Source organism: Zerene cesonia, chromosome 10 (genome assembly GCF_012273895.1).
Source record: "Zerene cesonia ecotype Mississippi chromosome 10, Zerene_cesonia_1.1, whole genome shotgun sequence".
In the NCBI taxonomy this organism is placed as follows: domain Eukaryota; kingdom Metazoa; phylum Arthropoda; class Insecta; order Lepidoptera; family Pieridae; genus Zerene; species Zerene cesonia.
This window is the reverse complement of record NC_052111.1, coordinates 415,006-431,160: the sequence shown is the minus strand read 5'-3', so window position 1 is coordinate 431,160 and position 16,155 is coordinate 415,006. Positions and strand designations below refer to the sequence as shown.

The 16,155-nt window shown below is 34.7% G+C and overlaps 1 protein-coding gene across 6 annotated transcripts in view; it reads right to left on the bottom strand.

The window, feature by feature from the left end:
- The window catches only part of LOC119829816 (kinesin-like protein KIF13B), a 100,541-nt gene that overhangs the window by 24,878 nt on the left and 59,508 nt on the right, over positions 1–16,155 (bottom strand). For all 6 annotated transcript variants that reach the window (XM_038352544.1, XM_038352545.1, XM_038352547.1 and 3 more), the window contains exons 4-6: positions 7,481–7,608; positions 6,568–6,717; positions 304–551 (exon numbers count right to left, since the gene is read on the bottom strand). In XM_038352544.1, the coding sequence (XP_038208472.1) occupies positions 304–551; positions 6,568–6,717; positions 7,481–7,608 (526 nt within the window). The remainder of the gene's footprint in view (positions 1–303; positions 552–6,567; positions 6,718–7,480; positions 7,609–16,155) is intronic.

Below are 16,155 nucleotides of genomic sequence, written 5' to 3'. Positions count from 1 at the left end.
ACCTGGGGAAACAAATATAACGTTATGTCAGATTAAACCCCTACCTTTTTAAATGACTTAAAATATTACAATTAACATCATAATTATTTTTTAGATTAAAATCATATCCTCCTAAAATCATTGTCCCATCTTTCTATATAAGATAATTTTACACATTAGCAAATTATTTCTATTCTTAAAAAATAGTCTAAAATGAGATCCTAATTTCAAACAAAACTATTAAAATATTAACAACATTACATGACTATCGATCTCACACACTACATTAATCCCCCCATCCCCCTCCCTTAAAAAATAACTCACTTATTAATATTAGAGCCCTCCTTCAGCCGATCGCCAACCGCCCCCGTCTTGACCGCCCTCTCCGACCCGGCGAGGTCCACCAGCGACAGCCGCGCCACCTTCTCCCCGCTGACGCCGGTCGCCGAGTCGCACAGCGTCTGCGTCAGCACCACGCTGAACACCGCGTGCGACCGCGACGATTCGCTGTTCATGTTCGTCGCGGCAACCGTGCGCGACTTGTTGCCTTCGGTCATCAGGTTGTCTATGTCCTGTGAACGATTTCATCAATAGCTTCATGATTTATGGATACTTGTTTCCACAGCCAGGACACGGGCGTCCCATGAGGGTTCAATGTATAATCCGAACCACTCTAATATATAACCTTTCATTGGCACAATTCGCAGCGCAACTGAACACAAAGCTTCCAGAAAAACAATAGCCTAAATATTCACTTAGTATGCTCATGTATATTAGAGTATAATAAGTAAAAGGAAACACAAATATATCCTACTTGTAAATTTGTATACATTATTTTGTGTATTAAATGTGAAATTCAAGAGATCAAAATGTTAAACTTTAAAGCCTTTTAAAATTACCATTGCCTATCCAACAGCATTAAGCTTTAACAATATAAAGCACCCTTCTAGTCCATATATGTACCCTTTGAAGCTAACGTCATTGTGTTACGTCAAGGAAACTTACACAATATCTGGGCAAGTTTTGAGCTGCCGTTTCTAGCTGATACATAGCAGCCGTAACATCCAAGTAATTTCAATGTCTCGAAGCGGAACTGCTCTTGCCAGAAGCCAGAACTCGTGACGGTTTGCCGCCCCGACACGCCAAACGTCCGACCAATATTAAATTACGTTCGAGGGATGCAAACGTGCTATATTATCTGCCAAATTGATACACCACAATACATTTATCATAGCGCTGCGGACGACATCAAGAAAGCAGATTTCCCAATTATTTACGTACGAAAAATTCACGATGTATTCTTTAAATCTATTTGGCTTTACCGAGGACAGTAAATAAATGTGTTGCATGGAACGGAAATTGCATTTCACATTTAATATATTTCTGGCGTCACTTTGGTTTACGAGTAAAAAGTTTCTGGAATATGCAAGCTTATTTGTGTGTACGTTTAAATACAAATAAACGTTTACATTAATTAATTAGCGTACTTCATCATCATCAGCTCTTGTATGTTCCCACTGCTGGGACACAGGCCTCCTATGAGGGTTCAGGCCATAATCCACCACGCTGGCCAAGTGCGGGTTGCCAGATGTCACATGTCGTCGAACTTTTGATTCTTGGACATGCCGGTTTCCTCACGATGTTTTCCTTCACTGTTTTAAGCAGTGGTGATGTTATCCACATGTGCAGATAAATTGAAAAATCATTTTATTTCCTGCACGCTCGCCCGGTCTCGAACCCCGACTTATCGATTTTTGAAGTCCGAGGTTCTCACCACTGAGCCACCACTGCTTGCGTTACGTTATTAGCGTACTTAATCAGAACAAATTCGTGATCACAGGATTTTCTTTATGGCGCAAACAAAAATATCGGCCTATAAAATTTAACTGTAACTGTCTGCCCATTCGTCCGTCTGTCACCAGGCTGTCTCACGAAACGTGATATTTAGACAGTTGAAATTTTCAGAGATAATATATTTCTGTTGCAAAGGTTGGTACGGTCATAAGTTGGTTGGTTGACTAATATTTTAATATTTTTTTATAGTTGTTGCCCTTTACCTTATTTGGGCGCAATCCTTACTATCGCGATTCCGACTCGCAATTGATCGATTTTTATTCGTTAAGATTAATATGGGTATAAATTTATCCTAAACATACATTCATACAAATTTATCTTCAACAAAAGTCATGTTATAAAAATACCGTGAACATAAACCTCCGTACTATTATAGAAGTTTACAAACAAAAGTAATTTCATCCTTGTTCCATCTTTAACCCAGTTCCGGGCACAAAGGCGGCGGGTCACGGTCGTTGCTTGTAAAGCAAAGTGCTCATTGAATAATCGATACACGATAGTACTCTCACTAAGCCCTTGTTTCGCACTTGTTGATAGCGAATACCTATCTGATATTGTTTATTAGCTGAAGGTCGTCTCCGAATTACATATGAGCTATGAAATATTATACGGTAATCAATGTTTCTGAGATTTTAATTTTTTAGTTTTATAGCATTCAAATGGTTTATAAATGGGAAATTTTATGTATGAGAGATTTTGTATACCAGACATAGCCACAGTTCCGCAAAAGATGCGGGTTCGAATCCCGTCTCGGACTAGAAATCCCGAAAGAACGCCGCAGATATAAAAACAATTACATACAGAATCAAGCAACGGGTTCTTAGACTATGATTTCTTCTTACGATTATTTTGAATTTAATTCGTTAAGTCAAATAATAACGAACAGAAGCTGAAATCTTTTAATTGGAAGAGCAAAGGAGAGGCCGGAGGCGTAACGTAATTTTCAAGAAATTCTTAGTACTTTTATACAAATAAACCACTCTTTTTATTAACTAAAACAAAATAAGTACAACAGTTTATATCAAAGTAAAAATTGTGAGCTTTTACAATACCCTTACAATAGATATATAAAAATTTCAAACACATTAAAACGTAACGAATACGCAAATAAAGTTGGCAAATTAAACGCTATTTACTTAGGTTTGTTTGAAGCACCTTTACAGGCTCTCGTCCTTATATTCTGAGTTTTACGCGTAACACGTCTAGTGAATAAATAAAATTACGACCTTTCAAATGTACTCTAATAAAAAAGGCATATTTAAGATGGATTACGTTGAAAAGAACGTAATTTCGTAGCAAATATTGTATTCTCTTAACTTGTCAGGAGATGGCATTGATCCACAATATTTCATAGTATTGTTCTTATTTAATCTTTTCCCTTTATAATCTAGAGAAACAATCGCGTATATATAAAAAAAAAATCAGACTTCAGAATATCGTTCTGTTGATACACTCGAGTCCACGAAGTAACAACCATTGCTCAACAAATACCACTAATTGCCTGTAAGGAGCTTATTTATACAAATAGCAAACTCATTTTCCCTTGTTTGAAGATCGTGCCCACCAACAAACCAGTTAAAATGTTTGAAATATAATCGGCTTTCAATATAAATTTTGACGTTCATTTAAAACGACCGCATTCATTAAAACATCGGAAATTGTGGGAATCACGTCTAAATATTGAATCATCGGACCATTTAACGCTTCCTACAAACTCGTCAAAATCAATATGGTATTTGCATTATTTAAACCTTTTTCAATGAATGATGATGAGAGAACCTTTATTTTTTTAATACTTCATTGTAAAATTTTGAGATATCAATCTCATTTTTACAAAATAATGAGACAGAAGCAATCCATCTAATAACAATAACATTTTAATGAAAGCTAATCTCTACGCATATTCGTTGCGAACGATCTAAAATTTTCGGGCGAAAACTCAGAGCAGCACAAAGCCGAAACACCATACTGACGCGTGATGTAAAATGTACATTCGGCGAATGTAATCCATCATTCGAGCTAACGCACATTACGTATTCAATCGCATAGCCCTGACTTAGTGGCGCACTGTGCTAGTTACGTAATATCTGTAATCTATAATATGTACTTTTGCCGATTCATGGTCAAGTATGAATGTAAATTCTATAATACTTCCGACATTAAGTGTTTAATCTGTTTACACTTTTTTCTTTTATCATTTCCTTCATATTTAGGTACTAATTGGTACCTTAAGCTACACCTAGGTATAAGTACCATTTATAAATAATATGCTTTAGATAGATATTGCGAGATATTTTACAATTTATTAAAAACCTATTCATTAAACCGACGATGGAGAAGAATTTTTCTTAGAGCAGTTTTATGTTTCATCGTTATAGTCTGAAAAAATATAATTTAAATATTTATAAACAATTAATTATCAATACAAATATCCAATTACAGTGATTTTTGGAATAAATTGTTTCAAGAATATTGTGAAATTATAACAATATTCTTTAAACAATTTTACTATAAATAAATAGTAAGATATTTTTCGAAATCACAATATCGCCCAAATGAAATTTGCTGGGCGTAATATAATTCACAGTATGTACTGATATAGATGTTATATTACGCTTCCACAAACCCTGAAATTTCAATTAGCTTGAACTATTGAAATAGGTAGATAATCAACATATTTTTGAAAAATAACAATACTTTCCACCAATAAAATCTTTACTTTCATCGAATTTGCTTCTTAATTGCATTGATCCGCTAAAGCAACTGAGGAGAAATTTTATAGTCTAATATTCTATTGGGTTATATGCTCAGTCCCTGTCTTCGTTTTAAAATAGAATTATTATAGCAATTGTGAATTTTATATAAATATGTAGTATGACTACGTATTTGTTCATACTACTTTTATTAATTAACATTATGACATACGGCATAGTTGTGAATAAATATACTTTTAACACAGCCCCTGTAAATAGGTTACTATAAAAATCAATAAATGTTATTATACGACTCAGAAACATTAATTTCAGCGAGCCTATAATTAATATTATAAACGAAATCGCACGCTTTCAATATATAATTCCTTCCAATTTAAATGTAATTCTTTCGTGCGATCTCATTCACATTTTTAAGGTACACCGTAGAGTAGTTCAATGACCAAACATTACATACATATATAACAGAATATACATTCAACAATTTTTCAAACACGAATCACATCGACTGAAATGTAAACAAGACACTTTTAACCAAACCAACGTTTCAACCGAACGTCAGTCGTGAAACCCGAGTGAGACACGAGCAAAGTTAGATTGAATTTCAAAGATAACAAACGATATTCGCAAGCGAGATCGCTCGAGAGCAGGACTAAGAAAATTAAACGTTTAGAGTTGAAGCGAGTATTAACGGCAATCAAGACAAAATAATGGATACCGTTAAGCCTCGGAGCACGACTCGGCGTAATGAAGCCGTCGGAACGGACAATCTTTGAAGCCACGATCGACGTAATTCCCCCGTTCCTAATATTTAATGGATGCTTATGGAAATTTATAAAATTAACAGATATCCAGATAGCCGCTATGTGTTTGTGATTTATGCTCTCACTTCACGGCGTAGTAACATATAATCTATTTATTTTAAATATCGTAATCGTTATGTGGATGTGTACATTAAACACATTCTAACAATTTAAGAAGCAATGCAAAGAAATTCATCTTATTATGTACACCCGATGTCGTATAAAAACTAAAGCGAAGGCAAGATACCTTCACAACTGGTAAATACTCATGTTACCTTGTCTTATATCGGAAGATACGCGGTAGATCAGCAGTAGAGATAATAATCGACTTAACCTGACCTTTCTTACAAAGAAAGATGTGAAGATATGTCTGACCTGTGCTCTGTGGAGTGCCTTCGGAAAGGTCAAAGTCGAATGAAGTTTAAAAAAAGTATACATTACAAAAGGTACCATTCAGTCGCAACGGTTTTCAAAGTCTTCGTTAATTAAAACTCGAATTTGAAACGAATAAAAGTGCTTTATAATAAATACTGTAATGTCAGTATCCAACTTTCAGATTCGCGGAATTATGTTTTTAAATTTGTGAAATTTTTAAATTTGATGGCAGATAATTGCTAAATATTTATAAACTTATATTATAACGAGGAAACATTTGTGATTTTGTATGCATGTTTGTACACAAAAACTACAAGAGCGATTTGAAAACATCTTACAATAGAATTTTAATATAATAATCTAATTCTGGGCTGTAAAATTGCAATGTGTAATACCTTTATCATCTGCTCACGTCAAGTCGTTTTGAAAGGGTACATATACAGGTACGGTATTCTGATATTTTATGTAACAGGGATGGATGTTTGTAATATTATGAAATATGCTGTAAACATTAACTGTCATATCTGTCTTCTAACGCGAGCGAGAAGTCGTCAGGCAGCTATTTATTTAAAAGATATTACATACCAATGCAGATAAACCAATAATACATTTAGGTTGTTTTTTTTTTCGATACATGTAACGCAACACGAATGATATAATCATTAGACCGAGAATGAGACTTTTTCTATGGAAATATTTATATGACGATTATCGTTTTTCTTCTGGTTCATGTAGCATTTCTATTACCAATCAATGCATCATTTGCATCAGCAAATATATAGTAAAGGAGTAGAACGGAGAGAGAACGTTCAGGAGATCCTAGTAAAACTACGATCTAAACATACATGGTAAGACGTGACGGCCAGCTGCGAGAGGCCATCCACGTAGGGTCCCAGCACCGCGTGTTCGCGGACCCGCAGCGAGCGCCGCGTCGTCTCCGGGTCGAGGAGGTCGTGCACGCGCTCGTTGTATATCTCCATGTATGATACTTCCACCTGAAGGAGAATCATATTACATCATCACTTATTAATCATATCAATATTCTGCTTCACGTGTGAAATTACTTCTTAATAAGTAGGTTATTTGACAAAGTTTCGTGTGTGACATATCTACTACACCCTGTGGATGAAAAATGTAGGCTTTTTGACAAGAAAGAGACCTGAGAAATTTTGAAAGAAAGAAAGAAGAGCAACGTAGTTGCTACGGTTAGGCAAGAAACGCAGGTTCGAATCCTGCCTCGTGATCGTATTTTTTCTATTCTTTCAAAATTCCTCATTTATAAAGCATTTCAATGCTATAAAACTCAAAATTAAAAGAATGAGACCTTATTTTTATTATCTAAATAAAAACTACAAAATCACTCTTTTACATTTTTTTCAAAGACCAATCATATGATATATAATAGATGATACTTGTTCATACGGAAACGAAACCGAAAAACATGATTTTAGTTCTAGAGAAAGTCTACACTATTCCCACCATATCCTTGCACGTACAAACGTTCACATTTAGAAAGCTAAGCTTAATAAAACCTACGCTTGTTGCGATTATCTTAGATTACATGTTCACCTACGTGACACTTGAAACAAAACCCTAACGCACGCTAAACTACACACCATTGTCACTCAAATTAATAGCACGCAATGACTCAACCTCCGGTCTTCCCAACCCTCCCTTTACTCCTTTTACCCTTTACGCATCCCGTAGCTGCAAACAAAGCGTACAAGAACAAAACCGTCGTGCTGCACAATGGCCTACCTTGTACGTGAGCGCGGGCGGCGACTGTTGCTTCGCTATCCGTTCGAAGAGCGCATCGCACAGCCGCGGTATAATGCCGCCCTCGTCGGGCCCCGGCGCGCCCATCATGGTGTACGACTTGCCGGAACCTGCGGGCAAATGAACCGGCTTAATGAAGGAAAACTGCGAATGAAAAAGTTTGCCGTCTTGTAAATAGTGAGCTTTGCTGGAAAGGATTTGTAAAACTCGAGGTTTGCCGTTCTTTTTCCGGCCAGGCTCTAAATACTTTTTCTTTGCAAGACTTTTTCCATCAAATACTTTTTACTTCATTCGAGATTTAAGAAATAGGTTTCCATTAAAATGTTATATCATCCAATATCTAATAGATTATGACACCTATTATATAACGGCATATTTCAAAATGGTCGTCATGTTAATTGAGACAATTCAATCTCAATTAACACAAAGAAAACGTTGAGACAAATCAAAATTAGTTCGAACTTACTTAAATATACGCAATTTATTTTCACAATTGTATATCAAATTGGAATAATATACACAAGTAACCACCTCGATCTGTATTTCTATATCAATATACACCGCAGAACAAGATAAAATACATAAACAAAGAACTAACAGATGATATATGGATGCAATATATCAAAATATCGGAAAGAGAAAAGCTAAGGATAAGATGACATAGAAACTTCCTACAGTATCATTGACTTTCCAAGAGCGTAGAATCCAAGTTGGAATAAATACTTACAGAACAATTCTTATGGATAAAGTAAATAAAGACAATCTTGAAGGAATCAATAAAATTGAATACAAAATTAGACAAATATGATTTTTGTTTGCTTAAACATGTTTTAATGTGTAATAATTACACATATATAATAACAAAAACCAAATAATCCATTGCAATAGAACGTCAAAATTGAACAAATAAACGGGTCTGATAGATAAAAGATTTTTTTTCAAACACAACAACTTTCTTCTCAGAAAACGGTCGTATATAAACAGATATAAACTTTCTATTATAAAGTATTAAGTAACTTATCATATCGATATAAAAATGTGATAAAAAAATCCATTCCTATACGACTTTGTGAGCCAGATGTTAACAGTAATGTTGAAATGCATTAACAACGCGTTACCCATATGCGCACATCTAATTTCTCACGCTCCAAATAGAGCTAAAATGAGCTTAAGTCTAGTCTACGAGAGAGCTCTCTAGATGTCGAGCCGCGAGCCACGTTAAGGGAAGCACCCACTCAGCAAAAATAGCGTAAGGTCAGTTGCACTTCGCAATTAAACGTGTTTCATGTGAGGCATTAGGCGAAACATTGCTGTATTCGGTTATTGTAACTGGCTTTATTCAGCAGGTTTATTACTGGCTGAATGTTTATGAAATATTATAATAGCACGCCTAGATTGTAGAAATCTCTTTAGAATCTTGAATCTCTATTTTCTTTCGTCCCTCAAAAATTGGAATTGTAAACCAATTGTGGTATCAATTCCTGCTGTAAAATATTATTAAAACGAAGATTATGACAGACTGACGTGGGTATTAATTTACGTTAGATACAGAAATGAAGTGATGAAATACAGTGACTTTGTAACTCAGTTGGGGTTGTGGGTACTACTGAAAAATTTATTTCGAAAACGCCTCTGCAATATTTGTAAAGGGCGAAAAATCTCGGTTTTACATACTTCAAGTTACTTCTCAGAAAACCCATTTAGATGTTCAAGGCAGCTCATTGGAAAGGAAAATTACTATTTCAATAATGATAGCAATAACTGCTTTTGACGGGTTATTAACGAAGGTAAATTTATATTGTAGGCACTGAAGAGACTTACGGTTTAGGTACGAGAAATATGCGGCAAGAAAATGCAAAATTTTGCATTGCTATCGGCTAAAAATCACACACAATATAAAAAATCTAATATTAAACTTGTAGCATCTTTTCATCAAAATTAGAACTTGTCTTACGCAATCTTACCCTAATTTTTAACCAGATATTTTAAAACACCCATATTTCTTTATTACACACAGTATCCCACAGCCTTCGCCTCTATAAATCGATGAAAAATCTACACCCTTATGTCACCACAGCCCATAATACCCAAAAAATAACAGTGGTCAAGCGACATGGGATCGCCATAACTCTCCCGCGCTAATATTGTCGACTTATCATACGTACGCAACACTTTTACGAACAAAACCCGTCGCTCCGCACTAATAAATGTATCTCGTGGAGGCGTGGGACACGATTGTCCTTTTATCTTAGCAATTCCTCTTTTTTCCTCGAGGCGCGTTATCAACCGACAATTTCGTCTATTGTTGCGAATGCTCGGCTTAGGTTTCTCCACCGTCGATATAAGATTAAGAACTGATACAGAGGGGAAACCGCAATGAAACGAGTGAAAGCACATATAACGTGCTGAAAGATTTCTTTAGGAAGCTTTTTATATAGTTCAATATTTTACATTTACCCAATGACAATAAGCAACATTTGCTTTAAACGAGTAAAAGATGGGTTCGAACTCTACAAAGATGTTAAATGCCGTTTAAACTGCATCAGAAATATAATATTGAAATATCGATAATAGTCATAAACTTTATAATTAGCCCAAATAAAGCTTTTTTTTTATTAAACGAACTATAAATTATAACGGTGGAGTATCGCTAATGTTAAACATCAAACTGCCCATAGTTACCTCGATCATACCGAACTGACGAAAGGACAGTTATTTATGTACTTTTAATCTCATCTAATCAATAATAAATAACTACAATAAAATAGCCTCAAAACCTAAGCGTGATTGAACATTTCTCCAACAGATTATCCAAAATGCTGGCATTCAGCCAACCGCAACCAATCTATCATGTGGAATTGTTACAGTTGTAAATTGGTACAATTGTAATATGTTAATAGACAAGTGAATGGTTTCAAGTGAGTTAAAACACTCCTAGCACATTATGAATACGAAATTTCACAAAACGTACAAGTATTTAAGAAAACGAATTGTTTAATAACAATATTTAACACTTACTAGCATACCCGACCACGCGTTGCTGTGGCTGAGTAAAAATTAAAAAAGATTATAAATTATTGGGATAATTAATCGAAATAAAAACTATAATATATCTTAAGTTGGACCAAATTTGGCAAATTACACATAAAATGCCAAATTTCGTCAAATGCGGTTTAGTTGGTGAAGATTTCATTGGGAACATACATCATGACCCTTTATAGGATTTTTATATATTAAGAAGATAGAAATTATCTTATGAATTGCAAAAAAAAGAAAAAGAGTTCATGGTATGTACATGTACGCATTTAATGTCTTCTTATATAAGATACAGATATGAAGTACATACAAAAAATATAAATTGTTATAGAATATTACAGAATGCGCTCCACCAGGCTAACAATTAGCGAATCCAAACAGTGGGTAGTTAAAACTTTGCTTATCTGTGCGGACCAAGAGACTAGTATCAAGCGATTCTAAAACAAAAAAAGAACTAAATTTTGTATAGATCCATACTTAAGGCTAATTATCATAGAAAGAGACAATGTTGTAATGAAATAACTTAATAAGACATAATGAAATAATAATATGTGTTTAAATTAAGAGAGTTGTTTACATTAAGCAGTATTTCAATGTTAATTCTTTACTGTCGATATAATTTCCGTCTTCTATTCGTCGTTATGATTGTATTTAAATTTTTGAATTGGGAAACGCACTGAAAATAGATTACGAACCAAAAACATATTATGTATTTAAACTACAACTTATTTTAAACGTATTTGTTATGCAAAAGGCTAATAATGTACAAAAAATCGACTTCATTTTTAATGTAGGAGTCAAATACGCTTCGGCACAAATCGGGCCATCTCGCAGTGGAGAAGATACCACATTCCCACGAAAGATCAGCGCAAATACCATGCGAATGCTACTGTGTTTCCTACAGTGAGGGAGTCCTTTTCTACTATCTCGGCGTCAATCCTTTCTATATCCTTTTTTTATTTATAAATATGACAATGCATTTACAGAAGTCCTATATAAAGTCTAGCCTATATCTTCTTATATATAAAATTCTCGTGTCACAGTTTTCGTTGCCAAACTCCTCCGAAACGGCTGGACCGATTCTTATGAAATTTTGTGTGCATATTGGGTATGTGTGAGAATCGGCCAACATCTATTTATCCCGATATTCCTACGGGATACGGACTTACGCGGGTGAAACCGCGGGGCGCAGCTAGTAAGCCTATATAAATACCACTGCAAGTGTTTATAGGCGTAGATGGTCCCTTACTATTAGGCGACCCACCAGCTGAGTTGCCCGTTCTTAAAAAAAATATTAAAAAAATCCTACACCTAGAGGCGAACCTAGAGGCTAGGCGTTGCTACGGTTAGGCAAGAAACGCAGGTTCGAATCCTGCCTCGTGATCAAATGTTTTCTATTCTTTCAAAATTTCTCATATATAAAGCATTTCAATGCTATAAAACTAAAAATTAAATAAAACCTACACATAACATGTTACAAGCATAATGAGTTGTCATGACAGAAAATGAAACCACAGCGATTTGGTCAACGACGTGGCCACAATATCATTCGACGTTAATGCATCTTTGATGAATGTAATTTCTTAAAAGTGAAAGCGAATTCATATTGAACTTTTCGTAGCTAACATACTCCATAAATAAGCATTGACACTCCAAACGAGTTTACCAATATATGCTCTTGGAAAGAAACACCCATGCTTATAAAAGATTTAACGAGAACTTTGTATCGCTATCTACCTACTAGTATTCATGGTTCTTACAACGTACTACCTTCAACATTCTCCAGTCTTCATAACTCACGCCTTTTCAGTTGAACAAAGTTCCAAACAAAGTAATTTAAAGATCCCGTATCCCGCTACAACTAAGCTCATATAATATCCCAACTTGGACCGCACCGCAAGCGACGACGCTGGCACCTGCAGTTTTAGGTCACCCGGACGGAGGTCGTGCTTTCATCCCACTCCGTTCTCGTTTTGGCTTTACTTATTATATGACAAGATTCCGAATATTTTAATGAATCTCTCGGATTCGCGCCGACGCCCAGGCACAGAGGGTGTTAACGTTAGCTAAAAAAACTGATACAATGCTTTTAATGTCACTACAGACAAAGTATTTTCATTTGTATCAAAAATCATTAAAGCATACAAATATTAGCGGCTATTAATATTTGGAATTGACATAAAGTTTGGATGATATACGGCGGCGTTAAAAACAATTATCGCATTTATGTATTACGTTAAATAAAAATGTATGATATATGAAAATTAGACCTAGAAATATACGACGTATAAATCATGTTTCGATGTGCCCTTATACATAATTCATAACGTAATCTATTTCATCCCAAGTTGAAAACTAAATTGCCCCTTTTCAGCAAAATATATCTCCCGAGTTACTGGTTTTAAAACAATGGGGAGCATTTCGCTTTGTTTTATATTCGCGTGGGCGTAACACAACACTTCACGTTAGTCCCCGTTAATCGTTTACTTTATCGTACTTTTAATAATGATGTTAAAAATAGAACCTTTATGCGAGTGTTTTATAATATTTCAAAGAAAACGATATACAATTATATATTCTCATTATCTATTCTCGATGTTAATAGTTTGTCCCAGATTTAAAAATGCCTTTAGGCATAGCCAAATTTCAATTTTATGAAACATTTAAATTAAAAAGGCGTTTTACCTGAATCTGTTAAATAAACAAATAAAGACATTTTAATACCCGATTTAAGTTTGACTGGACATCTCTTTATTTATAAAATTAATCTTTGAAGTAAGATTAACTTTCTTCTAAATTTTACGAAAATTCTTTTGTTAAAGAGCTTCAAAGCAAGACCAGAAGACATATTAGGCAAAACTAAGAGCTCCGGTTTGATAACAACAAACATATATATACCTATAATGGGGCAAATTAATGATCCACTTCTATTTTCCACTTCATAGATATTTACACGCGCTAAATATTCACCTTATTAATAAGTAACTACGATTAAACAAGTAATTCTTCTAAGACAAAGAAAAAAAGGTGAGCAAACAATTTTTACATATCTCTTAAAAATATAACTTTCATAAATGTTTAATTCGGCTTTGCGGAGACTTATTTCACTCGCCCAGCGGGAACTTTATTAAAACAATTCCAACAGTGGAATCGTCGGAATTTTGAATTCCCTCACTCTAGTTAAAATAAACTGCGCTAAAATTTTACAAAATATACGAATGTGCTCAACGCGGAAAATTTGCAACGTAATGACTGTCGAAATCTAAATTTTCCCATTCGAGTCCTCATTGAAATGTACAAAATAATTAAGTCTGCAGTCGTTATAATTCACGAATGCTGTTTTTCTGAGAGTTTATTTTATATTAATATCAATATCATAAAACACAATCATATATGTTCTCATTGCGGGGACACGGGCCTCTAATGGGGGTTCACACCAAAATCCACCACGCTATCCATCCAAGTCTATAGTCACCACGCTATCCAAGTCCGTATTCCGTAGGAATATCGGTATAAAAAGTGCCTATGTGTTATTTCAGTTGTCCAGCTATCTACGAGGCAAAATAGTATTATTATTCACCAATAGATGTCAGGAAAAAAAAACACGAATAAAACACGAATATGACATTTTCTAAAAAAAATTCCTAGCTAGATCGATTTATCGCCCCGAAACCCCCTGTATACTAAATTTCATGAAAATCGTTGGAGCCGATTCCGAGATTATATATACAAGAATTGCTCGTTTAAAGGTATAAGATATCTTAGAATTATAAATTATTCATGCAAATATGCATTAACTCTATATGAAAGTTATTTATGAATTATTATATAATTATTATTATATAACATTTTCTCAATGTATTAAACATAAACACGTTTCATTACTAAGTTCAAATTTGTTGTAAACTTAATTTCGTGACAAAGTATAGAAACAAAGTTAGTCATCGCCTTAGGGAGCCATTCACGAAATGGAGATATAATACGGTTACGGGTTTACGTGCTAAACGTTATTCGAACAGCTTTCAGAGAAATTTCAAAGTAAATAATATAATACTAATTGCAAGCTGAATTATACCAACTTTACTTCGATATGTATGAGTGAATTAATATATTTATCATCTCTCAAATCACCCGCCTACTGAAATTCGTGGAAATCGTTAGCCGTGTGAGGCCAAAATTATATTTACCAGTTCGACATATCCAACACAGAGAGATGATAGCTTTAAAGCATATCATTCGGACAAATTGCTGTAATGGAATTGATTAGACGCGTTTGAATATTAACGGCTTGTTATTAACTCGCAAATTGCTGTCAATATTACCCGCTGACATTCCGCTTTAGCATTTATTGAACAATTAATTTTTAATAACGCGGTGTTCTTAATGAAACAAAGAAGCACCGTGATATGCTTGCTACTATTAATAAGATAATAAAATAGCCAATGACAAAACTGTGTTTTTCGATCGAATTTTCTTACCTGAATACAACCCAGTCCCACACATCCATAACATATCTAGCGAAAAAAAATCGCAATACTCTTCCCCATTTACGTAAAACATCATTAGAAGCAAAGAAGATTACTATAGCAATTGTATGTATTACGCAACGTTTCGATAGTAGGTAAATTTACATTAGCACAGCGATCTCGCTAATGTTAAGCAATTTCTATTCGTATTACGAGACGATTATTACCGCTTATCCGAGACACGGGAGCCTATTTGATATAACCGAGGAGCACTTGTGTAATCGCCGTGCTGGAATTAAAATTAAGTAATTCATGCGACACGATACGGGTTTAGATTGTTTGAGAACGTGTAACGCGTTTTCGGATAGTCGCAAATTGTCGAATTCATTATTTATCGAAAATGCAGCTACATGCTGTTAGTTTTACATGTATGTTTATTTATTGTTTAACTTTTTATCGGACTAAAAGTTAAGTTCATACAGAGTGCGTTTTATATTGTCTCCTCAACACACACTCTATATGTTTCCGAAGAAAACAAAATACAAAAATAAATCTGCGATACCATTTTCACGTGAGAACATAAAAGTTTTCAATATCCTTTTATCCAGTAATGCATATATGCGCCAGGGCGACACATTATCCACGTGTAATCTACTTACGTGGAAGGTGTGATGCTCACCGCTCACGGCGTTAAGCCTCGCTGTGGAGACTATGAATTATACCCATGACATAACATGTGGATAGCCTTGCATTATATATAAAAAAATACAAAATAAAAAGACAATATAACAATATAATACTGTGTAAAAGAACAACCCGCATTCTTATAAGCTGTCATTATTAAACAATTGCGTACCATTGTGATACACATTCAAAACCTAATAAGGTTCAATATTAAGGACTGCAAAAACATAATAAGGATTGTAACCTTAATACTCTTAAGTCAACTACTACAAATTTCTACGGAACGTCACTCAGAAGATATACGCCGTCTGTCACTTGATTACACGCAGAGATTCGGCACGTGATTGGAGATCGGCCAAGGGGCCATTCGATCCAGAGGATCAAACCATCCCGACACACGGAAATAATAACGTCGAGACGCAGCATCGAATGGCAACCTTCCAGCGCTCGCTCCGTACATCCTAATGGAAC